General features: G+C 36.1%; 6 protein-coding genes across 7 annotated transcripts; 3 read left to right on the top strand and 3 right to left on the bottom strand.

Moving 5' to 3' along the window:
• Positions 1 to 159: 159 nt before the first annotated feature.
• LOC103847022 (protein STRUBBELIG-RECEPTOR FAMILY 2) lies at positions 160 to 9,054 on the bottom strand. 2 transcript variants are annotated; one of them, XM_009124049.3, is made up of 16 exons: positions 6,353 to 9,054; positions 3,755 to 3,887; positions 3,623 to 3,694; positions 3,485 to 3,550; positions 3,328 to 3,399; positions 3,175 to 3,243; positions 3,012 to 3,083; positions 2,856 to 2,921; positions 2,695 to 2,760; positions 2,280 to 2,611; positions 1,930 to 2,198; positions 1,580 to 1,845; positions 1,340 to 1,487; positions 1,116 to 1,255; positions 888 to 1,044; positions 160 to 824 (listed from the first exon to the last, which is right to left on the bottom strand). In XM_009124049.3, the coding sequence occupies exons 2-16, from the start codon at positions 3,790 to 3,792 to the stop codon at positions 639 to 641; spliced, it is 2,019 nt and encodes a 672-aa protein (XP_009122297.1). In that variant the 5' UTR covers positions 3,793 to 3,887; positions 6,353 to 9,054; the 3' UTR covers positions 160 to 638. The 2 variants fall into 2 exon arrangements, with proteins under 2 accessions (XP_009122297.1, XP_009122296.1); XM_009124048.3 differs by lacking the exon at positions 6,353 to 9,054 and adding an exon at positions 4,106 to 4,457.
• Positions 4,524 to 6,359, bottom strand: LOC103847023 (transcription termination factor MTEF18, mitochondrial). The gene has a single exon (XM_009124051.3). The coding sequence runs from the start codon at positions 6,292 to 6,294 to the stop codon at positions 4,600 to 4,602; it is 1,695 nt and encodes a 564-aa protein (XP_009122299.1). The 5' UTR covers positions 6,295 to 6,359; the 3' UTR covers positions 4,524 to 4,599.
• A 436-nt stretch (positions 9,055 to 9,490) lies between the features above and the next one.
• On the top strand, positions 9,491 to 10,481 carry LOC103847569 (arginine decarboxylase 2; the record flags this gene model as incomplete). The annotated part of the gene is made up of 1 exon (XM_033281774.1): positions 9,491 to 10,481. A coding segment is annotated over one exon (825 nt), but the record flags the coding sequence as incomplete, so codon positions are not given.
• Positions 10,482 to 10,623: 142 nt separating this feature from the next.
• LOC103847019 (myb family transcription factor PHL5) lies at positions 10,624 to 13,725 on the bottom strand. Its single transcript, XM_018655300.2, has 7 exons — positions 12,973 to 13,725; positions 12,656 to 12,893; positions 12,227 to 12,303; positions 12,107 to 12,146; positions 11,929 to 11,977; positions 11,682 to 11,751; positions 10,624 to 11,193 (listed from the first exon to the last, which is right to left on the bottom strand). The coding sequence occupies exons 1-7, from the start codon at positions 13,396 to 13,398 to the stop codon at positions 10,969 to 10,971; spliced, it is 1,125 nt and encodes a 374-aa protein (XP_018510816.1). The 5' UTR covers positions 13,399 to 13,725; the 3' UTR covers positions 10,624 to 10,968.
• Positions 13,726 to 18,360: 4,635 nt separating this feature from the next.
• Positions 18,361 to 23,281, top strand: LOC103847018. The gene is made up of 2 exons (XM_033281960.1): positions 18,361 to 22,961; positions 23,174 to 23,281. The coding sequence occupies exon 1, from the start codon at positions 21,265 to 21,267 to the stop codon at positions 21,898 to 21,900; it is 636 nt and encodes a 211-aa protein (XP_033137851.1). The 5' UTR covers positions 18,361 to 21,264; the 3' UTR covers positions 21,901 to 22,961; positions 23,174 to 23,281.
• On the top strand, positions 22,731 to 25,095 carry LOC103847017 (protein EMSY-LIKE 2). Its single transcript, XM_009124044.3, has 10 exons — positions 22,731 to 22,961; positions 23,174 to 23,280; positions 23,369 to 23,478; positions 23,557 to 23,674; positions 23,754 to 23,924; positions 24,015 to 24,083; positions 24,173 to 24,382; positions 24,459 to 24,527; positions 24,619 to 24,682; positions 24,839 to 25,095. Exons 2-10 carry the CDS (start codon positions 23,194 to 23,196, stop codon positions 24,883 to 24,885), a joined length of 945 nt encoding a protein of 314 aa, XP_009122292.1. The 5' UTR covers positions 22,731 to 22,961; positions 23,174 to 23,193; the 3' UTR covers positions 24,886 to 25,095.
• The last annotated feature ends 312 nt before the right edge of the window (positions 25,096 to 25,407 follow it).

Genomic DNA, 25,407 nt, shown 5'->3' with positions numbered 1-25,407 from the left:
CAAAAAGTGATCAACCTTAACGTTTTTGAATTGTTTTTTGGAGTTTTTTTTTTAGATTTTGTTATGTTCTCTGTTTTAAAGTGGTCATGTTTTTTTAGCCAGGCCATTTTTTGTCAAATATTTTCCTTTTTAAAAAGAACAAAACAATTTTTCTTTTCATTATACATTTTCAAGGTTTTTAGGGGAGTTTTTATATAAGCTGAAACTTAGTGTGAACTTGTGTCAACAAATAGAATATGGTGTCCTGTCATTAAGATCGTTAGAGATAGTATGTTCCCTTTACCTTGACACTTATGATCATTATGTTCTTAATCGATCTAGCAATTATAAAAATTCCCCTTCTCGTGTGTTTTGTGGTTTATATCTGATGTTACCTGTAGATGAGATTAGGATATAGTTAGCTGATGTAAAGTCAGCTATAGTTTTTTTTAGTTGGGATTGTGAATGGCTAGAAAACTTAGTTTCAGATTTTTTCTTACTGCAGGGTGTTGTCTTGTTCAAACTATTTTTTTATTATTTATGCTATACTAAGAAACTTCCTTTTTACAATGACAAGTTTATTATTATCATCATCACATGCTCTGAACTATTGTTTTGAAAGTAACGAATATGAAGAAGAATGAGATACAGGAAAAGTTTCAGTTGGAGATGTGGCTGGAGGTAGGTGAGGAGAGGAAACGTGTGCGTGTAGAGCAGAAAGATTTGCTAAAAGGGTCAATCTCTGTCTTGTCTGCTACGCTGCTTGATTCCTTGTTCTGTTTCTGTATCAGTGAAGTGAGTGCTTCCACTATTTCTGAAACCGGTGGTCTAAACTCCTTCTCTGCCTGCTTTTTGAAACGAATGATTTAGTTATTGTATTTGTAAGGAAGAAGCTATAGACAGTTCACCTGAGTGCATAGGGAGATAATGTCTGCGTAGTGTGAGGCGACTCTTGAGGAGAATGTGCCGACTATGCCTTGATCAATCATCTGTTCTAAGCTTCGCCTGTCATGAAGTCTGGTTGATGCCCATTTCACCAGCAGCTGTTCTCCTTCTGGTCGCGAGCTGCAAATAATTCAACCAAAAGGCTTATCTATTGCATGCACCCAGCAAGTATTTGAAATGCATTGTGTTACCTGTCAAATGCTTTCCTTCCTGTTAACAGTTCCAAGAGTAGCACACCCAGTGCAAAAGTGTCGCTCTTTGTGCCACTGCTTCCTGGTTGTCCGTGTTCTGGTGCAATGTAGCCAGTGTTTTGTATCGCTATCTCTGAAGCCTGCGCCAAGTATTACAAAACTCATTAGGTATCAGTCATTAGAAGTAATCGAGACACAGAATAATATAACCGTTCTTTACTTACCCGAAGCTTGACACTGTTGCTTGTAAGTGGCCTTAAACTAGCAAGCCCACAGTCAGCAATACGAGGTGTAAGTTCTTCGTCTAGCAAAATGTTTGTTGCTTTCAGATCGCTATGTGCAATAGGAAGGCTAAACGACGAGTGCAAATAGCTGAAAATTTAGATTCACCATGTCAAAAAAATCCATGCACGGATTGGGAATAAGCTACTACTATTAATCTTTGAGAAGATAAAGATACTTACTCAAGAGCTCGGGCAACTCCAATAGCAATGCGGAGACGCAAGCCCCATGAAAGTGGCTTGTATACTTTGTCATGCATAGCATTGTACAAGGACAAATGCCCAACATACTCATAGACAAGAAGGTGCTGCCCATTATCAATGCAGAAACCGAGAAGGGTCACAATGTTTGGATGTCTTAGTTTCGAAGCTGTCTGAAGCACTTCAGTAAATTTTTCCTCTTCATGTAAAGACAGCGAAGACATTGGGATGTTTCTCACAGCCGCAAACTGAAACATCAATGGATGAGAAACGTATAATGAAAATTTCTCATTTAGAACTTTCGAAGAAGAGAGAGAGGAGAAGATATATACTTGACCATCAGGCAACTTTGCTCTGTAAACAGAACCAATAGGACCCTCTCCAAGTAGGTTTTCCTCACTGAAACCGTCAGTTGCCAGTTGAAGCTCTGCAGCTGAGAAAAGCTTCGCATACGCTGGATATTGGCATGAAGCAGAGAAGCTTTTTCGTCCTGCTGGCTTATCGATTCTGACAGGTGGAGGAGGTACACGTCTCAGCTGAGGAACTGGTGGTGGCCGGATCCTTTTCATCTGTGGGTTATCTTCAGGTGCAGCAGAAAATTCTGTTACATGCAAAGGTAAAAAAATCAGTAAGGAATCAGAATTGCAACAATGAGGGGCAAAGAAAGGCATAATAGTTTCACCTCGGCCTGTACTGACTGGAAGAGTGTACGTTGTGCTATTGTTGCTTCTGTGACTAGCGGCAAGGTTTTGTGCTCGTCGATGATTCATTCCAACTGCGAAAAGTGCAAAGAAAGTTCCAAGCAACGCCACTCCACCAACCAGTAAAACCATACTCCCTGCTCCTATGCCCTTCTTCTTCTTCTTTATAACCTTCTGAGGTCTAGGAAAGTTCATAATGGCACTTGACTCGGTAGTTGGATAGCCAGTAGCATTTTGAATCATTGGTATGACATCCAAAGGGAATTTCCACGGTTTATAGTTGGGCTCTACATGGAACTTGTTTCCCCAAATCCTGCTCGGCATAACACCATTAATAATCATTGAGCCTTAGAGGTCTGACCCAATATTTTGAGACGAGGGGAGTAGGTAACTCACCACAGATGAGGAATGGACTGAAAATGACTTGGGATAATACCACTGAACTGGTTATCTTCGATATTCCTGAAGACATGTGTAAGAACAAACGTTTTGAGCTAGATTAAATAATAGGAAGCTCAAATGAAATGCAAAATCAAAGCACAAAGAGAGTTAATTACAGGTCAGTTAAAGGTAGATCCGAGAGATAGATGATTGATCCGGTAAACCTGTTGTTCTGGAGGTACCTGCAGTTTTGTTATCACAGCAGCAAAACCATTTTTAGGTTACACCTACGTGCAGAAAGCAGATTAGAAATCAAATTCTGAGATATTTACAGTGAAGTTAGATTCATCAGAGATCCAAAAGAGCTCGGTAGATCTCCCGTCAGGTTATTGAATGACAGATCCCTGGCAAATTCAACGTTTATATGAATACGCGTGACATTTGGTTATCTACATATCGTGATGAAAGGCTAACATAACTGAACCTAAGACTCACATTTCTTTAATTTGTAGCCCAGAAAACACATTTCCAAGAGCTCCAGTTAATGAATTATGGCTCAAATTCCTAGAGGACAGACAGAGGAAGCCATTACCTAGACAAAATCAGTGAAAAAGGAAGGGCGATGCAGATTTGGAATAAGGCACTTACAGGTACACAAGAGATGTCATAAGAGGTAAGGAAAAAGGGAGACCCTGGGTCAGATTGTTATAGGCCAAGTTTCTGTAATCGACAAACAAAGAAGACACTCTTGAATTGCACTCCGGTGTAAGCTTAAATGATGAACGAAGTTGGATGAAACGCTTACATGTGGGTAGTATTTGGAGGCAAGCCAAACGGAATTTCACCTTGAAGGTTATTGAAGCTAACGTCCCTAAGACAAAGGAAAAAATAGGATTCAATGATGCAAAGCCTCTAACAATCAAGAAGAGGAAAGTTTGCTTACAAGTTCTTCAAATTGTGGAGATGTTGAAGCTGGTTTCCAAGACTCCCCAAAAGCTTTAACCCTCGTAGTTCTCTGCGGTAGCAATCATGAATCAGAATCTGTTCGAACTATGATTAAACTGAGGAAACTTACAGGTCGACTATAGACGATCCAGAACAGAAAACTCCCATCCAGACTTCACCGCATGGATCTCCTCCCTCCAGTTTCCATCCTCTCAGCTGCGGTGGATTGTTCAGGGACTTGTAGACATCTTGAAGAGCCGAAACTAACAAAGATACACCAATACAGAACGATTACATGATCAAGCACCAGGCAAGAAAGCGTTTCTATCAATTCACTGATCCTAGATAACAATCATGAGTTCGTTCCGATGTAAGTGAAATTATCAACTCATGCTCAGTTCCATTAAACGTTTTTTCTTAACCAGAGAAGGAACGACGGAGAACGATCCTCATTCGAAGATTGAGAGAATCTGAAAATTACCTTCGAGCGGATCAGTATCGGTTTCAGCCAGCGCAAACAGCATCGCCGTGAGCATAGCTGCAGCGAGGCATCGCCATTGCTGTTTGATCGTCATCTCCACGAAGGAGAAAGAAGAGGGAGATAATGCTTAGATGCAGAGAACTGATACTCTCAAGCTCCGTCGAACGAAGAAGAAAAGGAGAAAGAGAGAGAGAGAGAAGAGATTCTCGGATTTTCTCGCACTTTCTCTCTCGCCTTTTCACGGAAACCAAACCAGAAAGAAAATCCGTAGGAGAGAAGAGGCGCCTATAGAGTGAAGGGAGAGATGGCGCGAATACTCCACGTCAGCAAAAGCAGTTACGGACGTTAGAGTCAACAAGTCAAACAACATATCAGCTCCTCCCTTTGCCACGTGGCCGCACAATTACACGTCAGCCAATTTTTCAAAACTAAAAATTTTCCAATAAATAAAGAGTGATCAAAGACTAATACAATCTTTTGTTACAGACTAATAATCAAAGAAGCTGTTGCTTCTTCTTCAACTCCTCCAAATGCTTAGGCCCATCAGGATGACGGCTAACAAAATACCTCGCAAAGTCTTTATCCGAACAAGCAAGCAAAGTACTAACCGCAAGCTTAGGATCCGCTTTGCCTCTACCCTTAAGCCACGCAAACATCGCGAACCTCACCTTCATCCTCTCGAGAGTGAACTTCAAACACGAAGGGAACGTCACCAAAGTCGAAAGCGGGTAGCCTAACTCCTCCACAAGGTACCTAACTTTAGTTTCCAGCACATCGCTTGCTTGCGTGAGAATATTAGGAGACGCTTTCACCATCTCCTTGACATCTTCCTCGTCCAAACCAAACCTCACAAGAACGTCGAACCTCTCTTTGAGCTCGGACCCTCTCCCGCGGAAACTCTTCCCTGCTCTCTCCATCTCCTCTGAGCCTTCCACGTACCCGAGGTCGAGTAAAAACTGAGTCTTCATCGCTTTAGAGTCTAGGTACACTTCTGTAGCTGGTAAGGGATGGACTTTTGAGCCCATTGTCCATTTCTTCATCTCCTCTGGATTCTCTTTAACGACTTTACAAACTCTCGTTTTGTAAGCTTTCAAGTTAACCAGCAAGCTGCTTGTTTTCTTCAACGTACACGAACTAATCCACCACGAGTGAGACCGAAACACCTTTTGGATCTCGTCGTCCTCCATGTCTATCTCTTTCAGGAACAAGAAGCATCTTCTTAGATTCGAAACGCATTTCTCCACTTGCATCTGAGGGAGTTTCTGAAACAAAGAGTAGAGTTCTCTTGCGGATAAGCCGAGTTTCGTCTCGAATCCAACTAGAATCAGTGTCCATTTCCCTGAGCTCTCAAAAATGAGTCTTGGATGGTTCTTGATTAACCCATACAACTCATTCTCATCGTTGCATATTACTCTAAGCAACGTTAGAGCACAAAGCACTGAGCTCCAATCATAAGAAACCTCCTCTGAGAGGTTCTTCATCACCCAATCAGAATCAATCCCTATAGCTCTCAGCTTCTTAATAACTTCAACAAGCTCCATATCCGTACCCCCAACCAACATTCTCGGACAACAAGCTATTAACTTCGACAGAAACAATCTACTAAACCCAAAATCCTCATAAACCTTAATCTTCGAAGCCAAAACACCAGTTTCATACCCGAACACATCCCTAGCCTCCTCGAAGATCTTCCCAATCTTCTTGGGGTCAACTCCACAGTAACACAAAACATGATGATTCTCAAGCAACAGCTCGTTCAAGAAAATCTCACCAGAGGGGATGAGATGAGTGTACTCATTAGGCTTGAGACCCGAGCTCTCGAGGAAAGGCTCGAACTCGTTGACGGGGTGAAACCTCAGATGTTTGGTGATGGATTGGTTGATGTCAGAAGCAGAGACGCAGCTCACCTTCTTGAGTAGATTCTCGATGAAGATGGGACTGTTCTTGCTCATGCTCTCGGCTACCATGTACTGCAAGCTCCTGGTGGAGTAGAAGTAATCCAGCATCGCTTCCTCCGCCATTTTTCTGATAGTGGGAGTGACTCGGATCCCGTTTCGAGTTCTCTGGGTGGCGAAAGATCTAGGCTTTTGAGTTGCGGAGCTTAGGGGCGTAAATGGGTTTTCTACAGAGAGGTGTGAGAGCCGTTTGAGAAGAGTTGTGAATCTACTAGGGTTACGGGCAAGTGTCATTGCTTGGTTCTTGATGTTAATGTACGCATATAGAGTTGAGCAGATCAAAAGGTTTTACCTTTATGAATCTTTTACGAGTTTGGAACTGATTCGACTCAGCTCAATTCGCTGCATTTCATTTGCCATCTCCAAGGATCATCGGAAGAAGCTGTGCCGGAGAAGACAGGTGAGGGATGAGATGGGGTTTTTGTGTTTTATTAAATCAGTTTTGTCGGGTGGGCTCAAACTCTTTTTAAAGCCCATTAACAGCCCATTAAAATTAAACAAAGGTATTAGGCCTTGAACGATCCGCCCAAATTCACGTAACTTGACATCACTTGTATGGTTTGTTTGATTTTTATAAGCAAACTCTCTTGTAGAGATTATTCTTAAATATATAAAACATATAATCTCACCACAACTACATTTTTCTTGTTCTTATAACTCACGATAGCTAGTAACTACATGTAAGTTCTTCTCTTATTTTACTGTATTTACGAGTTATTTTGTTTTTGAAATGTAATCATCTCGTGGAGTTTTTTATTTTGTTCTTCAACCACCAAGTATAATTCTCTTTGGATCTGCAGAAACAAACAAAAACAAAAAAAAATATTTTAGAAAATGAATAAAAAGTAAGGAGGCTATATAATTCAATATCTTCTCTTTTGATTTTAATTATTGATTTTGACTTTAGATTCAGGAAAAATGGATTTAGCAGTATGTTCTTGGTAGTATTACACATAAATGCTAATGTTAAAGGAACAAACCTCTAGTTGTTCTTGAAGATGTTGTCCCACTTTATCTTGCAATCTCATAAACTCTTTGATCCCTGAACCCTCCAGATGAATCTCCTCTTCTTTCAAACTTGTTCCTACAGAACATTTAACGCTTAGTTCAATGAGTTAGTGAGTCAGTTAACAATAATATGAATTTACCTTGCATGGAATTTTGAACATGTTTATGTGTTCGATATTTCTGATTTAGATGATACAAGATAGTTAGGCAAGAAAATGAATCATATGATCATAATATAAAAAGGAAACACTGTGGTATTACCTGAAGATGGCTCTTGACTTTGTAGATGGTCAATTCATCTGTTCTCATCATCTTCAAGATCTGCTTTGGTGTCGCTTCTAGGAGTTTAATGATCAATTGGAAATAATAGGTAACTAATCATATATTTTTTTTTTTTTTTCATTAACAAAATTTCAATAAAGATGAGTATGTGAATATTGTGAAGAGATCATACTCATGGGGCCACCAAGGTGATTGACACACTCTACAAACTTGTCATGGAGATCTGTCGTCCACTTGATCCTTGTTTTAATGGGAGATGAGCTTGTGAACTCAGAGGCCAATGAAGACCCCGCTGGCTCCTGCTGAGACCATGCATGAACCTTAGTTACTTACAATTCATTCTCTATATATATACAACTTATAACAAGTTCAGTAATTCATTTAACGATGGATGAAAAAATTTATACCGTTGAAATATCAGTTTCCACACACTCCGAAGATTGCTTTGAAAGCGAAGTGGTCTGTCTCGTTTCGGTCGAAAATATTTCGGAGATATCGTAGCATTTGCAGCAATGAGTAGCTTGTTCACTGCACATTTCATGCGAAGGATCATTATCCGATGCATGTCTTCTTCCAAACTTCATTCTACCTCTAGTTTTTTATATAAAAATGGTGATACTACGTTAAGCGTATAACATAACTGCTGGATCTAAGATGTGTTTATCTTATCGGTATTAACATCTTAAAGAAAAAAAAAAACAGTTTTCTCAAAAAAAAAAAGAAAAAAAAACAGTCTCCAAGTGATGTGAAATACTATAGAGCTTCGCCGCGAAATTATAGACGAGTTATAACTTATAGTAAAAAAAACTATTTTTATCAAATGAGTTATAATAATTGAGTGGTCGTATAAGAAAGTATTGATTATCTCGAATGTCGACATTGTGTCACACCAATGGTGAAATTTTCATAAAGATTTCCTGACACTTCTATTACGTGTGTTAGTCAATAGTCACCTCCTTATATAATATCACCCAAAAAATAACGGGAGATATTCAAAACTATCATAAAAAACAATATTCTAACACTACCAATTAGCCATGCATGTATAATGCCAATAGACGACAAAAAGGCAGAATGGCATTGAAATACAAGTTGAATTTAACATAACTAACTCTGCACTAAAAAAATTCTTAAAAGAGTTTTTTGGATTAGTTATTTTCATTAATTTGGAAAACGTTTTTTAAAGAAAATTTAACTTTGCTGTGACTCGTGTTATGATTTTGAGATAATAATTAATTTAAATTAAAGTTTATTTAATATTAATTCATTTTCTTTTTATAATGACCTGAGTACTGATTGCATTTTAACAAAGTTGAGTTCTTTTATTTTTTTTTAGAATATAAAGCTCAACTATTTTTGAAAATTGTTGTCAACAAATACAGTAATACAGTAAAACAGATATAAAATAATACTTGATAAATTAATAATTTTTATAAATTAATAAATTTCATCGGTCTCAATTTGGACCGGTTCAAAATTTGACACTAATCGATAAATAATAACACAATATGTTAAAAAAATTTCTATGTAAATATATAACTCCATTAAAATTATAAATTAATAATTTATATATTTTTTATATAAGTAAAAACTTATTATTATGTTGTTTATTTTATATTCACAATGAAATTATCTTTATATTTTCTTAACAATTATAAAATTTTGATGAGATTTAGTAATATTATATCTAAAACCACGTTAAGTTCTACGCATATGTATTATATACCAAATAATATATTAAAATTAATATAACTGTGAAATTTTAAAAAATAACGATTAATGTTTATAAACTAAAATCAAATATTTATTATCTTAGAATAAATATATTTTAAAATAAAAAAATCTAAATAAGAAATTTTTTGTAAATTAATACCTCTATAAATTAATAAAATTTAAAAATCTCAACATTCTTAATTTATAGAGATTCTATTGTATATAACTTTCATTGCTTCCCGGTTCCGATGGGCTCTTTTTCCTGACGGGCTCAAAATTATTTGCTTCATATAATTCTCGAAAATGCAATCTTACCAATATAAATCAGGCCTGGGGAAAATGAGCTTGTTTTTAATCATAAAAATTCAAATTTATTTACGGCCTTTTTCGAAAACAAGTTTAAGATGGACCTTTTTCTTTGTAATTTATAAAACAGGAGCAAAAAAGTGAAACACCCATTCAAAATAACCTTAGTCGTAAATACGTGGACAAGCTGAAGCAGAGATGTGTTGACGGTTTCAAAGACGGTGTTTTGAGTATCGAGCAGTTGGCTTCTGTTGATGGGTTATGCGAGTGGGTGTTGAAGGCTATAGGCGCGTCTGATCCGGTTCAGACTTACAATATCAACCTTTCGGTTTTCACTTCGATCCCTGACCTCTGGGGGATTGATCAGCTGTTTCCTATAGTTCCTATCCATAAGCTCGACCAAAGGCCAGGGGCTCGCGGGGTCTTGTCGGATTTGACGTGTGACAGCGATGGGAAGATTGATAAGTTCATAGGCGGCGAGTCCAGCTTGCCGTTGCACGAGCTTGACGGTGGAGGAGGAAGGTACTTTTTGGGTATGTTCCTTGGAGGGGCGTATGAGGAGGCTCTCGGTGGAGTTCACAATTTGTTTGGCGGGCCAAGCGTTGTCAGGGTCTCTCAGAGCGATGGACCGCATAGCTTTGCAGTGACCCGAGCCATGCCTGGTCAGTCATCTGCGGATGTTCTCCGAGCAGTGCAGCATGAGCCTGAGATAATGTTTCAGAGTCTAAAGCACAGAGCAGAGAAGTTGATGCATACCAAAGGTGATGGTGAAGATGAAGATGATGAGGAGTTGAACAACGTTGTGGCTTGTCTTGATCGTTCCTTCAACAACATGCCGTATCTCGCGACTGAGCCGGCATCTATGAGTAACTCTCTTTCAGCTGCGATTAGTAACCTTGGCTTTTATTACAGCGACGAAGACGGCTTCGACTACCTTTCCGCGTGACAAAGGTAGTCCGTCTGGTTTGTTGTTGCATGTTATATCATAAATCGTCATTGTACGATTTCTTAGTTTCTTTTAATAACTTTTAAAATAATAATCATATGGTGAGATCCATCTTTGTTTAAGGTTTTAATTTGAGGATCCGAATGATAAAATCACTCTTGTGAAAGAAAAAAAATAACCTTAGTCCGTTTGCTATTATGAGCTCATCAACTTCAGTTTTTTTTTTCAAATGCAGACTGATCTTGTTTGTAGTAATACTAGAGTGGTCGATTTTGGGGAAAAAGAGAAAAAAATAAAGAATTTGAATATTCGAACTTTGAAGTGGAATGAATATATTGAAAGGAAAGGAAAAAAAGAATAAAACGTGTTCATGCACAGTGTCAAAAGTAGCGTTACTAATTTACGAAGCTACCTCTTTGTGCGAGTTTTTAAAAACAAATATTTAATTTGGAATAATCTCACACATCTATAGTCTATGATCCATCACACACCACTTGCACACATTGAGTACCTGATTCTGTGTACAAGTGTTAGTGTGTGTAGTAGCACTTTCGACATTCTCTTTTCGCGACTCTTATGACTTTACACCACTTTGAATAGAGTAGAAACATGCTTTAGACCTTTTCTATTTAGCCAATCTCTCACTGTTCAACTTATCTTTGATTGGAGTTGCCTGTCTCCATATCTTGTGAGCAGCAGGGCTTCGGCTTCTTATACTGAGATTGGCGGAGGATAGAGTGATCGGAATCGGAGTGAGATAATGATACTTCGGCGTTTGGTGTCTTCAGAAGACATTCTTTTGTCTTTTGTTGTTGTTCTATCATTATTTTTAGTTGTTTCCCTTGCTCTTCAATTCTCAGTTGTAGGTTTCGTTGAATCTAGTGAAAGAAAGACACATAAATCATAATATACGAGTAGTCAAAACTGTATTTATTTAGTAGTTTAGTATGAGAAATAGTTCATTGGTTAATGACGTTGATATAAGTATATGATATATATAAAAAATGAGAAAAGCCACAAATGTTCAAACACACAATCATAAAACTAAAAATACTTCATTACTTCTCAGAAACAAGTTTTGATATCTAGCTTAAAATATTTTGTAGAAGAATAGAATTTAATGTCTAAATATGATCTAGATATAATTTTTTGCTAAGAAAATATGATCTAAATATTATGAGGAAATCATTGGAAACGGCGAGTGAATTCCTATTTAACTCCATGGATACTGTAATGGGGGGAGCTGGAACAAGTACTCAATGCCACACAGTACTACGTAAACTGTAACGCTGGATTGTATTTACGTGGTAAAATGTATCCTAATTATATTAAATAAATTAACTAAGGTATACATGTTCTAACTTACCTCTAGTTGCTCATGAAGATGCCTCTGAACGTCTAGTTGAAGCTGGAGTGCCTCTTTTATATGCGCTCCACTGCCTCCACGATATCAGACGAAACAAAATATAAATTAAAATCACTATGAGCTCATTATTTATATTTTTGAATAACGTTAATCGTATCTTCTTGTAATAGCTACGGCAAGCCATTGGGTCACTAATTTTTGAATTATATGGAGGCCAAACAGAGGGGTTATTTAATAATAAACATACGTTTTTGTGTCAAGTAGCTCTTTGGAACAATATATCTTCTCAAACTTGCCTGCGACAACAAAACTCTCGGGATTTGCATTATTGCCAAAATATACATGTATTTTATCAAAAATTAATATATATATATATATATAAAATTAAATATATATATATATATATGCTGATGGTGGTAGTATACCTTCTTGAGAGTCAGGGATGTATTTTGCAATCCTATACTTCTGAAATTTTACCCAAGCACTATCAAGTATAAACTTCTTATAAACAAAAAAAAATGTAATAGAGAAGAAGTAACGTTAACCTGTAAGTGGCTTTTAACATGAAATATTGTGAGTCCTTCAAAATCCATCAGCTTCAATATTGCTTTGGGCGTTGCCTCTGCATAGTTTTCCACCAGTTACACTTTTTAGTGACCCACCAAAGAAACAAGGGCACTTTCATCTTCAAAAACAAATATCAATTTATTTTCCCAAACAATGCGCATAATTGCTTCGAAATAAAGTTTCCAACCCCACATGGTGTTGTATGAGAGCGCATAAAATGACTTGTCTCATGTAATCATCATTATAACATCGACATACTATGGTTACTACGTGATTGTCCATAATACATATGCATATCTAAACATAACTTTGTGCTAAAGCAAAGCTACTAGATCAAGTGATTCAGAACTAATTATTTTAATTCCTCTAATTCTAAAGTTGAAGTATCGTTAATGCTTCTAACTTACTATCAGCACCACCAAGGAGATTAACGCACTCCACAAACTTATCATGAAGATCTTGAGTCCACCTTATCCGTGTCTTGTTCCCGATAACCGCCCCACTGTTAGAAGCCATGAATCCTCCATGGGTTGAGAAGGAAGAATGAGATGAAAATCTTGAAAGTGTTTGCTTAGGTTGATGATGTGATGATGAGAAATTCAGTTGTGTTACATTAGAATTACTATAGGTCCTCCTGCATAGTTCCTGAAAACCATCAAGTAGAAACATCATTGTTGTAAAGAAATTGTATTAAAAAAAGATTTAAAGGGATTTTTCGGCATACTTGTGGATCTTGACTTGCTTCAAAAGAAAGAGAGTATGAGGCTGATGAAGCATTTGTTGCGGAAAAATCATTCGCGCATGATCTTTGATATAATGGCTTTAGATAGTGATGATCCTGAAGAGGTTGCATAGGGACCATCGACTGGGATTGGTCTAACGATAGAGAAGCCGAAGCTTGATGATGGCACGGATGAAACAAGGGCGAGTATGGATTTGAAGATGAACACTGTACGGGGAGTGATTGATTTGCTGTGCAATCATATGGAGGTAAACCCGAGAACGTTTCAATAGTCAATGGAGATGATTGATTGTAATGGATCATATTCACGTCTTGTAGATTAAACGGCTGGGGCGGTTGCGGATGCGGCGGCAGCTGAACTCTGCTTCCTTGTGAAGCGTTTGAGGATTCATAGTTAATGTTATCCATCAAAGAACAAACAAGAGTGACTCGGATTGGCAGGTTTGCATCAGAAACATATGATCTTGTTGCACGTTCAATGATATAAATAACGGAAGACCAAAAAACTATAGTAGTTGAGAAAAAAAGATTCGATTAAACAAAAAAAAAACTGAGGAATAACGATCGAAATGAAATCTAAAGTGTTTTGTTCTTTGGTTTTGTGGAATCTCTTTACATTCCTCCAAAGTCTTCAGGTGCAAGAGGGGATGAGTATTGATATAGGCGATGCGTTTTGCTTTTGATTATTCTCAAAATGGATAGGAGTGCGAATTTTTTAATGATTTATTCTTGGGTTCACTCCCTAGGGTGAACCTCTAGGTTCACCAACCAATAGGATTTCATTATTTCAAATTCAATATCTTTTTAAAAAAAGAAACAAAATATTGTCAAGTTATATTATGTTTTTAAAATAAAAAGATAAAAAATAAAAATAGTAGTAATTACAAAAAAAATATTTTTAACGTCGTCAGGAAAAAACTAAACCCTAAATCCTAATCCCTAAACCCTAAATCTGAAACCCTAAACCCTTGGATAAACCCTAGACCCTTGGATAAATCATAAACTCTAAATCAAAAACACTAAACACTAAAACACTTAAGGGTTTAGAATTTTACTGTTTAGTGTTTTTGATTTATAATTTATGATTTATCCAAGGGTTTAGGGTTTACCCAAGGGTTTAAGGTTTACCCAAGGGTTTAGGGTTTCAGATTTAGGGTTTAGGGAATAGGATTTAGGGTTTAGTGTTTTGCTGGCGACGTTAACAATATTTTTTTTTTAAATTCTTTTTTTTGTAACTACTAATTTTTTTTTTACCTTTTCATTTTAAAAATATAATATAACTTGACAATATTTTGTTTCCTTTTTTAAAAGATATCGAATTTGAAATAATGAAATCCTATTGGTTGGTGAATCTAGAGGTTCACCCTAGGGGGTGAACCCAAGAATAACTCTTTTTTAATTATCCAATGGCCATAATTGCAAAAGTCCAAAATTCTTATTTCAATAACAAATATTATAAGGTGTAAAATTAATTTAACTCCAACTTGCTTAGACCTTGTCTCTATCCTTCTTCAATTGTAGAAACATTTAAAAAGTCTTTGTTCACAAAAATAGCAAGATCGCACGGAAATCGATTTTAGTATCATTAATTCATTTTAAAACCCTAATTGATCCTTTTAAAACCATGCATAAAGATACTCATTTAATGTATATGCTATCTAATTCCTGGATGTATATATTTCTACAAAAATATATATGTATTTATTTTTGTAGAAACATCAGAAAAGAGTTTGTAAACAAAAATAGTAAGTTCACACGGAAACCAATTAAACTATTAAGTCATTTAAAACCCTAGCTGATTCCGTTGAACCCCAGTTAATTTGTTTTGAACTGTATATATAGACACATTATATGCTTCAGACTTTTTTTTTGTTGCTAAAATGCTTCAGACTTGTATGAAACTTATAGAAAGGAATATCTTCCACGTACGGACTTAATGTGAACTAGGTGGTTGATCCATGCGCGAGTATTATTATTAGTTCACAAGATATTTTAGAAATCATCTCAGCTATCTTAAACCAATATGATCAATGTTTTAAGAATTTTAGAAGTTATTTATGTTCTGTTATAAAAGCTTTATTTTCAGTTGATAAGAAGTTTAGAAGTTTTTTTTTCTACTACAGAAGTTTATAAATTTCATATGTGATTTTCCTATATGTTATTGATTTTGTGAATGACAGGTTTTAAACTTCATAATAATATATAATTAACACAACCACAATGATAGTTACAAATATTGATATAAATATATGTAATAACTCAAATGCCCAATCAAAACAAATCTGCCTTTGTTAAAGTTAAAGGTTTATTGGGTTTCGAATACAATTAGGACTTTATAAATTAATCAGTAATACTTACTAATATTATTTTGTTCTACCCGAGATATGGGAGAATATATTTAATGGGCATCTTATTAAAAATATAATTGTAACGATTCACTTATTTTCTGATGAGCATGAATTTGATATAAAGTATATAAAAAGACATCGATTTATATTCTGGATATAGGATGGATAAAAGTGGCTCTACATGTTCAAAAAGATCTGTGTTGGCCCAATGCTTCGATATCTTCTTTTCAGTTTTATTTAAATTGTTTATTATTTGGTACGATGCGCCAATAAGATTTTGTATATTAAAAAGTCACTGAGAGATTCAAATTTCATTTTAAAAAGTTAATTTGTTTAGTGGTAAACCACATTACCCACCCAAACAACAATTATAGGTACGACCATAATCAATAGAGCAGTATCGAATTCCATTCCATGCATACTCTAGATCTATTATAATTGGAAAGATTTACACTCTAAGACACTTTCCTTCTTTTAATTACACTTTGGGACACATTGTTATACAGACACACTTTCTCTAACAACTAGTGTTGGATCCTAACTAAGCATTTTCCTTTTTCGTTACATACCAAATATAAAACTTCTTCCTACTGATTCTTTTGGCGGGATTTATTCCCAACCGTCGATCTTCCTTTATTGCCAAAGGCTGAGATTTAATATTACAAATCTGGACAAGACACATATCTAACTTTTAACAACCACCGTTAGATCTACTTCTTATTTCTGACGGTCCAGATCAAATTCTACAATTCACCATCTTCTTTCCCCCTATCATTCTTGTCTCTTACCTCTTCAATCTTCATCACCCACAAAGTTAACAAGATAATTCATCAGAAATCAAAACCTGATTATTGGATCATAAGTTGTGGTTTGTGAGCTAATTAACCTTGTTTTGTTAATGTCGTTTACTGTAACTCCAAGTTTTTAACTCTTTGAACAAAAACCCTTTCATTTCTTGTAGGTATCTTCCATGGCGGACGGCTCACTGTATGGTTATCGTTGGCGAATGGAATCAATTTCTTTAATATGTATTGACTTTACTTTTAGCCCACAAACTTTAATCAAGTCGCGGATTTCTATTCTGGACATTTTGTCTAACTTGGTTACGCTGGTTTAGAAACCTCATCTACCTATACACCCCGTACACTGCCTCAACCGTACACATGTACGCTCTTCCCATCAACTACATTATATTAACCATGTTTCTACTGCCTAGTTCTATGAGATGTGGAAAATTGGTAACAAAATTACACAATCACAGTTCTTACAGTTTCCTTCAGAATCACACTAAGCTACAAGTTGTCCACGTGTACAACTATGTCAACTGTACATCATGGAGCTACGAGCTGTCCACGTGTACAACAATGCCAAGCTACAAGCTACAATTTGTATACACAAAACAAAAATACACATATGTTCTATCCAAATCAAAACATCATCCTCGAACAATCTGACTGTAGTGAATCATATATACACCAGACCTTCTTCTACGATTGCGCATTCACTCACCTCCATCCTTCTTCTTTTTGGACATACCTATATACCCCCGTACACAACCACCTTCACATTTGTGTACATGTGAACATTTGTTGATAGCTAGTGTACATTATAAACCAATGTTGTTCCTCGAAATAATGTATATGTGGATAGTTAATAATATGCACTTAATGGAAATTATGTGTACATGTGAATACTTTACTATGCAATATGTACAACCCCACCCCCACCCCAAAAAAATACGATATCCTCATAAATTATGTTATCACAACTTCAAATTTTACAGCTTTAGCGATTTCTTCTCCCGTCCACAAATTATGTCATGACTGTTTTAAATTAAGTCAAATTTGTAAATAATATGTACCAAACTGTCTCTTGACCATGCGTACAACTACCCTTTATTGCATGCATGTACACGCCACCGAGGCATACTTCCATCAAATTTCACATTACAGAAACCGCATAAATTCAAAACCCCAACTTAAAAAATACACACATGTCGCTTACTTGCTTGTTTAGACAGGGTTGACACTCATCTACCATGTCTCTTACAAGCTGTTCGAATGCAACTCGTACACATGTACATTTATTTACCCATCTCTATATGTATAAACCCCCCCCCCCCCCCCTCAATCGGATATGATCATAAATTATGTCATCACAACTTCAAATTTTACAGCTTTAGCAATCCGTTCTCCCATCCACAAATTATGTCATGACTGTTTTAAATTATGTCAAACTCTCTCTTGTCCATGTGTACAACTACGCTTTATTGTACGCATGTAGACAACACCGGGGCACACTTCCATCAAGTTTCACATTACAAAAGCATAAAATTCAAAACCCCAACTTAAAATATACATATACATAGACTGATTCAATTTCCACAATCATCAGCCCCTACTTGTATACAATTTTTCTTTAATGTCCATGACTACAACTACCTCTCTTTGTACACATGTACACATAAACCGTTCAAAGATAGGACGTAAAATGAGTCCAGAAGCTTTTCTCATTTTGTACGCATGTACGCAACTACCCTTTTTGTTTTTAGCCTAAACAGGTTGACAAAGCACAAGCCCAGAAGCTTCTCCATCTCTTATGTCCTTTCAAGCACACCCCTTACCATAAGAAGATACTCCAACAATGAATTACAATTGTGCCTTTTGCTTGGGTATATGTCTGTCGCAAACAACCGTGACTGCTCCTTCATGTGGTTCCGCTATCTCTGAAAGACACAAGCAACACAAGAGAGTATTAGAAATCTCAATAATCTGAACCATAAACCAGGGAACCCAAATCACTTCCCCTACACAGAAACCCTAGATCGGAATTCTACACCAAAATACGAAATCCAACACCTGTAAGCCCCTGAAACACAATAAGAACTAAGATAATGGAGATATTGCAGCCCCCTTAGGAATACATCCACTAATGGAGATAATGGAGATATTGCAGTCCTTGAATATTTCTACTTTCATGTTTTCATACTAATACTAATGATCGTTTTAGCATTCTATATTTTTATTTAAATCTTTGATAATTTAAATGTTTGTTGTATACTTAGTACTGAACAAAGACATTTTAGATTGTTTTTGATAAGTTTAATGTAATAAAAATAGAATGAACCAATAGCCGCGCACTAGGGCATGAAAAGTAACTATGCTTGTAACAACTCAATCTTTGCAAAACACATTGACATGAACTGAAATTGTAACTCGTTCTTGTTAAATTTTAGTTTTTCCTAGAAGTTAATAATACCTCTTATTTTAAATTTTCTTAGATGGCTCCTAGCTATTTCTGCCAAAAATAAAGAGAAGTTTGGTATTCGAAAATTACAGAAGGTGGACCTCTAATTAATGAATCAGTTTAAAATGGAAAAGCAGCAGTGGAACAACTGTAAGATTCTCCCTACGTGTTAAAATAATGCCCAATACTGTTCTTACAAGTTGCACTTCCAACCTTTTTTCTTATTTCTTTACATTTTCTAGACAGATCTTTAATATTCAACTTATTTTATTCTCAAATTGTTTTCAAGAACCTGTAGTTTACATTCGTCTTCGCCAGGCACATATGGCCCCCCGACGCGTGTTTACATAATAAATTTTTGGTAGTTTTTAATTCAATATTTTTTTTTACAAATGTTCGACATCTGGGTGAATTTATTTATCTATTTGCGTAACTATTATTCTTTGTTCGCACAAACAAAAAGTTAATGTATTTTTAGCAGAGGAAAATTTGGGTAGACTTTGTTAAAGGCAATATATATTTGAAGAAATTTTAAATCAAAGAATCACGATCGATATGCAGCTGGAATCTATAAATAAAATTAGCAACTAATAAGCGTATATTAAGCAAAAACAAAAAAAAAAATCCTAATAAGCGTATAAAAACTGGAATACGTCCCAAATGAACAAACAAATCGTAAATCCAAAAAATCACTCATACTAAGAATTTATCTTCGTTTAGTTTTGTTAAGAAATATATTAGACTCTCTCCTGCTAAAGTTGTGGATTAACCACTTCTAGTGTTTAGTGACTATCCATGATTTAATTAAAAATAGACAAGTTCCATCATTCTAGAGCATGTTCATATATTATTGTGTGCTTCTCCGTTTCAAAAATCAAGTTTGGACAATTTTCACAACAAAAATGATAAAGGCATATATAGAAATTTTCATTATAAAGTGAAACATCTATAAATTAATAATGTTAGGACTACACCAAAACTATAATTTTTTTTTATTAATTTATAAAGATATTAATTTATCGATATACTAATTGAACCAAAAACTTAATTTGGGACTATAAAATTATATTATTTTTTAGAAACTTTTAATGTATATTAATTTATAGAGTATTAATTTAAAAAGGTTAAACTCACTAAAACCCCAACATTTGATATATTTTTATATTTTATATAAATGTTTTTTGTCCATTTAATTAAAAGTTTTTTGGCGAATGACTATTCAGTATAAACAGGGCCCGGAGAAAGCTTGATGATCCCTTTATTTTTATGGGCTCAAAGACATTAATGAAGCCCATGTTACAAAAGTTTTCAGCTTCGCTGTTGGCTCGTAAGAAAAATTCTCCACGATCGAGGACTCTGCTGGATTCTTGTTCCTTTACTTCTCTGGCAGGGACGGTGTAAGCAGTGACGTAGTCACGTTATTTTACGAAGGTTAATTTAGGTTATACTATATCAAAATTTATAACATTTTTGCCTATATGTCGTTATATTTTCTTAAAATCCTAGGATCACATGCAAGTGCGGTGCAGCTTGGAATTGATTTTGGGTTTTTAAGATTTAGACAAAAAAGTTTATGAACCTTAATTATTATACGGTTCAGCTCTGTTACGTTTTATGTGGTTTATCCAAGATACAAACTGTACCAAATATAAATTGTGAAATGAGAAGTAGATAGAAAAATTGGTAAGCATTTCCAAATATTTTGAAATATAGGAAGCGGGTTGTATAACTTTTCTTTTCTGGCAGTGTAGATAATATGGTCATATGGGGATCCTAGGGATTTGGTCTATAAATGTCATGTGGTCTAAGATTCTCCTCCAACTTTAGTATACCCGTTTGAATCAATAGTGACGTTTAATAATTAAAGTAGTAGGGTTTGTTATTCGGTTTTACATACTTGGTAGTGTTACATCAAACTCTGGATGTATTAACCAGATGCGACTGAATTATACAATTTAATCAGTGCAGAATGTGTTGACTCATAGATACTCACTGGTAATCTGAAGAATGCACAATCATACATCACTTTGAATTTAACTAGCAGAGTGTTTGAAAACAACTCGACATTTTTCTTATATTACCAATAATGTGTAAGTGACTTTGCGTGAACTTATACCCAAACTACTTTATAGTTAAGGATATTTTTTTTTTGATAAAAAGATAATATAGTTAAGGATGTTCAACCCTAGTTAATTTTATCTTGGGACTTAACGACTAATGACATCAACATGACAGACACCAACAAAAACCCCGCGCGGATGTCATTGCTCACTAGCTATATATACCAATAGACGATTATTATCCTTGATTAGATTTAAGTATATATATTAGCTTATGGATTGTGAGAAATTAGCAAAGATTAGAACACTGTAGTTGAAACATAGACAGTACAAAAGCAAGGATCAGTGTCAGATGAGTACTATTAGTTACTTGAATCTAAAGTCACTTCTACTCTCTTTCAAATCTGTATATTTCCTAGTATTCTGCAGACATGTCTGGATCAGTGGGGTCACACCACCCCCGATCACGACCAAGATCTTCAAAGTAGAATGGCATCCCTTTAAATTGTCCAAAAGATAAGGGTGTTTCAGTCATTCCATACGTTCACAACCTTTACCATTCAACTAGAGAGTATTAAAGCCCTTCCTAACTAAATATTTTCTAACGAGAGAGATAGAAAATGTCAGTACCACTCAAATCAACGTCTTCAATGTCTTCTTCTCAATGTTCATCTTCATCTTCACAAAAATCAAGCTCTGTGAAACTCAAGTCCCTACTCCAAATTTTCATCATCTCTCAAGTTTGTCGATTAATCCGAAAAATCTCTAGAGCTTCATCCATTCTTGTTAGAGTTTTGAGGAAGAAGCAATACAATCTCTTGTCAATGTCTTCTTCTTTCTATCCAAAGAGAGTCTCCAAAAAACAAAAGAATAATATATTCTTCGGCTCCTTCAGACTTCACTACAACTTTTGCTCTTCTCACGTGGTGCCTGTCTCTGCCCCGGTGCGTCTCCCTGAGGAACTCTACTTGTCCCATCTCCAGTATGACTCTACTTGGGAGTCAATGCATTCGACTGAGTCGATGGATGATGATGATGAACTTCCAGAATCATCTCAGCTCTCTAGCTATCTAAAACAGCTAGAAGATGATAAAGCTAAAGATGGCAAAGAAGAAGAAGAAGGGAAAGAGATGAAGATGATGAATGAGATTGATAAACTGGCTGATATGTTTATTGCATATAGTCATGAGAAATTCATGTTGGAGAAGGTTGATTCGTATAGGAGATTTCAAGAAATGCTGAAAACTAGCAGTTGATGATGATTATGATGATGGACCCCTTTAAAACCTTTCATTTCTTTTTATGTAATTTCACTTTTCCTTCTTTTTCTTTTTGAATTCCTTCGTGGTGTTCTAATTATCTGGAAATGTATTGGAAGCATAGGGGAATGGATTGTGTGGTGTTTGTTGTGTTACAAATATATGGTTGATGATGGTGGTGTTGGTGGTTTATAAAATACAACTAGTATAGACAATCCAAAAAGGAAACTAGAGGATGTGAATATGGTTAATTGTTTTTTCCTGTTACTTTGGCTTTTGTGTTTGTCTTCTTTTTTTTGCTGTTGTTGTTTGCTTCTGATATACAAAAGAGGACCAAAATATTTTGGAATTATATATAATCATCTGACTTTTCTATGTATGAGCTCCGATTTGATCTCTCTTGAAAATATTGTTTTGTAATTATGGGCAAGACTTTATAATTCTATGTAACGGGTCTAGCTAAACATAGGAACCTCTATATTCTATACTCGGGTGAGACCAAAAAAAAAACACGTAACTAGAAAAGACTGAATCAAACCTAACTTTAGATGACTGATTATACTATGTTTTGGTTTAACCTTAAAGAAAACTCTTTTGGGTTAAATATTACAGTAGTATATCATCAATTCAAAGTAGCATTACTGGGCCTAACAGGCCTACATTATCACGATAGGCCCAAAAGGCAATTAAACAAGAACGCAATAGGCTCAAAAAGTAATTAAACACGAACGAGTGATCTTGTCTTTAAAATAAACTGGCGTTTTCCGACCAAACTTGAACTCCCCTTGTCCTCGATCTTCTTTCTCTCTCTTAATCGCACGCTTCCCCCCAGCCCCAACACACTCCACTTCCGCCTTTTAAAGATCAAATCTCTATCCACAGCAAAAAGCTTTCTTACAAAAAAAAAAAGGTGTCAAAACTTATTTCAATATCTCTCAAGGATCCCTTCGATTTACTCTGCCCCATAACTCGCACGCCGGATCCCACCGGCCCCCTTTACCGCCTCTCCGTTGCTGCGAGTCAATTTCATATCTTTGGACAGCATTCTCAAGAAGGCGGTAATGTCAATCTCTTTAAAACCTTTCGTAATTGCTAATTACCTTTGAACGATTTGTTTGGGGGGGTTTTGTAGCTTTTATTTTCGATTATTGAGAGATCTAACAACAGTTTCTAGGGGTTTAATTTTAGCACTGGAGTTGTGAACTGAGTTTTAAGAATGTGGTCTCTTACGTTAGTGATAACATAAGTGTGTGTTTCTTCTAAATGACAGGAAAAAAAGTATTTATTTGGATGGAAGTGGAGATTCATATACTTGAGCAGGAAGCTTACTGTGCTGTGTTAAGAGCTTTTAAAGCTCAGTCTGATGCAATCTCTTGGGTTAGATAAAAAAGACAGTTCTCTCCCTTGCCTTGAAAATGTATTATCAGATACCAATAAGAAAGGATTTGATTTGTATGCTTTCTAGGAAAAAGAAAGCATGATAACTGAGCTGCGTAAAGAACTGAGAGTATCTGATGATGAACACCGTGAACTGTTGACCAGTGTCCATAACGACGACATTATCAAAAGGATAAGGTCAAGAAGCTAAATGTTTTTTTTTTACATGTGATTTTTTTTTTTGTGTTGTAATGATGGAACTGGACTACCAAACAGGGAGTGGAGACAGGGAGGTGGAAACCAAGTTGTTAGGCATGTAAATAACCAGTCTCTCGATGTTCTTCCTAGTCCGGCTTACTCAGCTTCTCGGAAGAAGCAGAAGACATTTCAATCGGTAAGTGTTTCTGTTTTTTAAATCTCTGTTACCGTATAGTTTTGGCTATAAAAAAAAACATTTGTGATGTGCAATGCAGTATCCATCGATGGGTTCTACTAGAAGTAGGTCATTCAATAACCATCTAGTGTCTGGCGCCGTGTCAGCTAATGAGCCTGCGGAAGCTCTTATTGGAAGAAAAGTGTGGACGAAATGGCCTGAAGACAACAGCTTTTACGAAGCAGTAATTACACAGTACAATGCAGTTGAGGTAACTTCTTTATGGCTGAGAGTTAGAGACTTCTCAGCTATGGTTTAGTTCTTAATTAATTCTGAGTTACAACTAATTGTTTTCTGACAGGGTCTCCATGCGTTGGTATATGACTTAAACACAGCGAATGAAACATGGGAATGGGTTGATCTTAAGGAGGTAATCTTGAAATGGATCGACGTAGTATGTAATATGATTCCTGATCTGCAAGAATCTTAAGGACGCTGTTTTTTTTTTATGATTTGTAGATTCCACCGCAAGATATAAGATGGGGTGGAGAGGAGAATGGGGCAGCTTTAAATGCAGGACATGGGAGTCGAAGAACCTTAAGCAATGGTGGTCTAGGGAGAGTTCCATTGACTCAGCCAAGAAGAGACCATCTTGTAGCACAAAACGGTGGTGGGAGGAAGCTTTTCGATGAGATCGAATTGTTCAACACAGACTCACTTGTGAAAGAGGTAAGGCATCTCTCTGTCTCTCTGTGGATGAGTTTTAACATTTTGCTTAGTCTGAAGTGTCTTTGTGTAACATTAGGTGGAGAGAGTTTTTGATTCCAACCTTCCTGACCCGCACGAGCTGGATAAGGCTAAGAAGCTACTCAAGGTCAGAGACGTAACAAGAACACTTTGATTTATATAAACGATTGATCAAAAGTTCAAAACTGAAACTTGGTTGCTTTTATTGGATGATGCAGGAACATGAACAAGCGCTTGTTTCTGCCATTGCAAGGCTTGCGGATGCTTCTGATTTCGAAAGCGGTAAGAAACATGAGTCTTTGTATATGACCTGAGAATGAGTCTATTACCTAATTTAAATCACATTGTTTGTCTGAACGACTCAATATATTTGTTTCATTCCAAGACCAGTGATGTTATGTTTTTATCTTTGGCTTTTGTGTGTTGCTGCTGAATCAGATGGAGAAGAGGCGTATATGCATGAGCTTCCAATGCACGAGGGATAACAGTGGATAAAGAAAAGAGATTCGCCCATCAAACTAAGCGCACTCTTCTTATCCTTGGACATGTAAACAAACCGGAGAAGTTTCTGCGAAGATGAAAACATTATGTATTGATTTCAAAATGTATTAAAATAATCCTTAGGAATTTTGTTTGTAAAACACATTAATTCTTTTTCAAATTTATTAATTATTGATGTGACCATCAGGTCTCTAGCCATCAAAGATTTGGCGTTATGCTTTACTGTGGTTATTGTTAAATTTGCAACATGTGTAGAATCGGTGATGATGAGCGGGCCAAAAGCCTAATGGTGTAGTTAGAGTTTTGGTGATAATGATATGCACGGCGGACGTAAAAAACAACGTAACTAACTCTTTCCACCACTAACCAAATCCTAACACGCGTCGACATGCGAACTGCTTTACGGCTCTACCGCTACGTACACGTGCATGATAAAGAGATGCAACACAAAGCCTACCACCTCTTGGTTCGTGACACGTCTCGCTTACGTGTTGCCAAAGAGCGTA

Source organism: Brassica rapa, chromosome A10 (genome assembly GCF_000309985.2).
Source record: "Brassica rapa cultivar Chiifu-401-42 chromosome A10, CAAS_Brap_v3.01, whole genome shotgun sequence".
Lineage (NCBI taxonomy): Eukaryota > Viridiplantae > Streptophyta > Magnoliopsida > Brassicales > Brassicaceae > Brassica > Brassica rapa.
Note: the sequence above shows the minus strand (reverse complement) of the source record. Positions and strands in the feature narration are given on the sequence as shown.

Coding starts and splice junctions, on each gene's coding strand:
- LOC103847022 (XM_009124048.3), bottom strand. CDS start 4,199: ATGACGATCAAACAGCAATGGCGATGCCTCGCTGCAGCTATGCTCACG. Junction 2,199..2,279: donor TCCAGTCAGTACAGGCCGAG/GTGAAACTATTA, acceptor TGCATGTAACAG/AATTTTCTGCTGCACCTGAA. Junction 825..887: donor TTATCTCCCTATGCACTCAG/GTGAACTGTCTA, acceptor TTCAAAAAGCAG/GCAGAGAAGGAGTTTAGACC.
- LOC103847023 (XM_009124051.3), bottom strand. CDS start 6,294: ATGACACTTGCCCGTAACCCTAGTAGATTCACAACTCTTCTCAAACGG.
- LOC103847019 (XM_018655300.2), bottom strand. CDS start 13,398: ATGGATAACATTAACTATGAATCCTCAAACGCTTCACAAGGAAGCAGA. Junction 12,894..12,972: donor AAGCAAGTCAAGATCCACAA/GTATGCCGAAAA, acceptor GATGGTTTTCAG/GAACTATGCAGGAGGACCTA. Junction 12,304..12,655: donor TCTCCTTGGTGGTGCTGATA/GTAAGTTAGAAG, acceptor AAAACTATGCAG/AGGCAACGCCCAAAGCAATA.
- LOC103847018 (XM_033281960.1), top strand. CDS start 21,265: ATGTCAGTACCACTCAAATCAACGTCTTCAATGTCTTCTTCTCAATGT.
- LOC103847017 (XM_009124044.3), top strand. CDS start 23,194: ATGGAAGTGGAGATTCATATACTTGAGCAGGAAGCTTACTGTGCTGTG. Junction 23,675..23,753: donor AGCAGAAGACATTTCAATCG/GTAAGTGTTTCT, acceptor TGTGCAATGCAG/TATCCATCGATGGGTTCTAC. Junction 23,925..24,014: donor CACAGTACAATGCAGTTGAG/GTAACTTCTTTA, acceptor GTTTTCTGACAG/GGTCTCCATGCGTTGGTATA.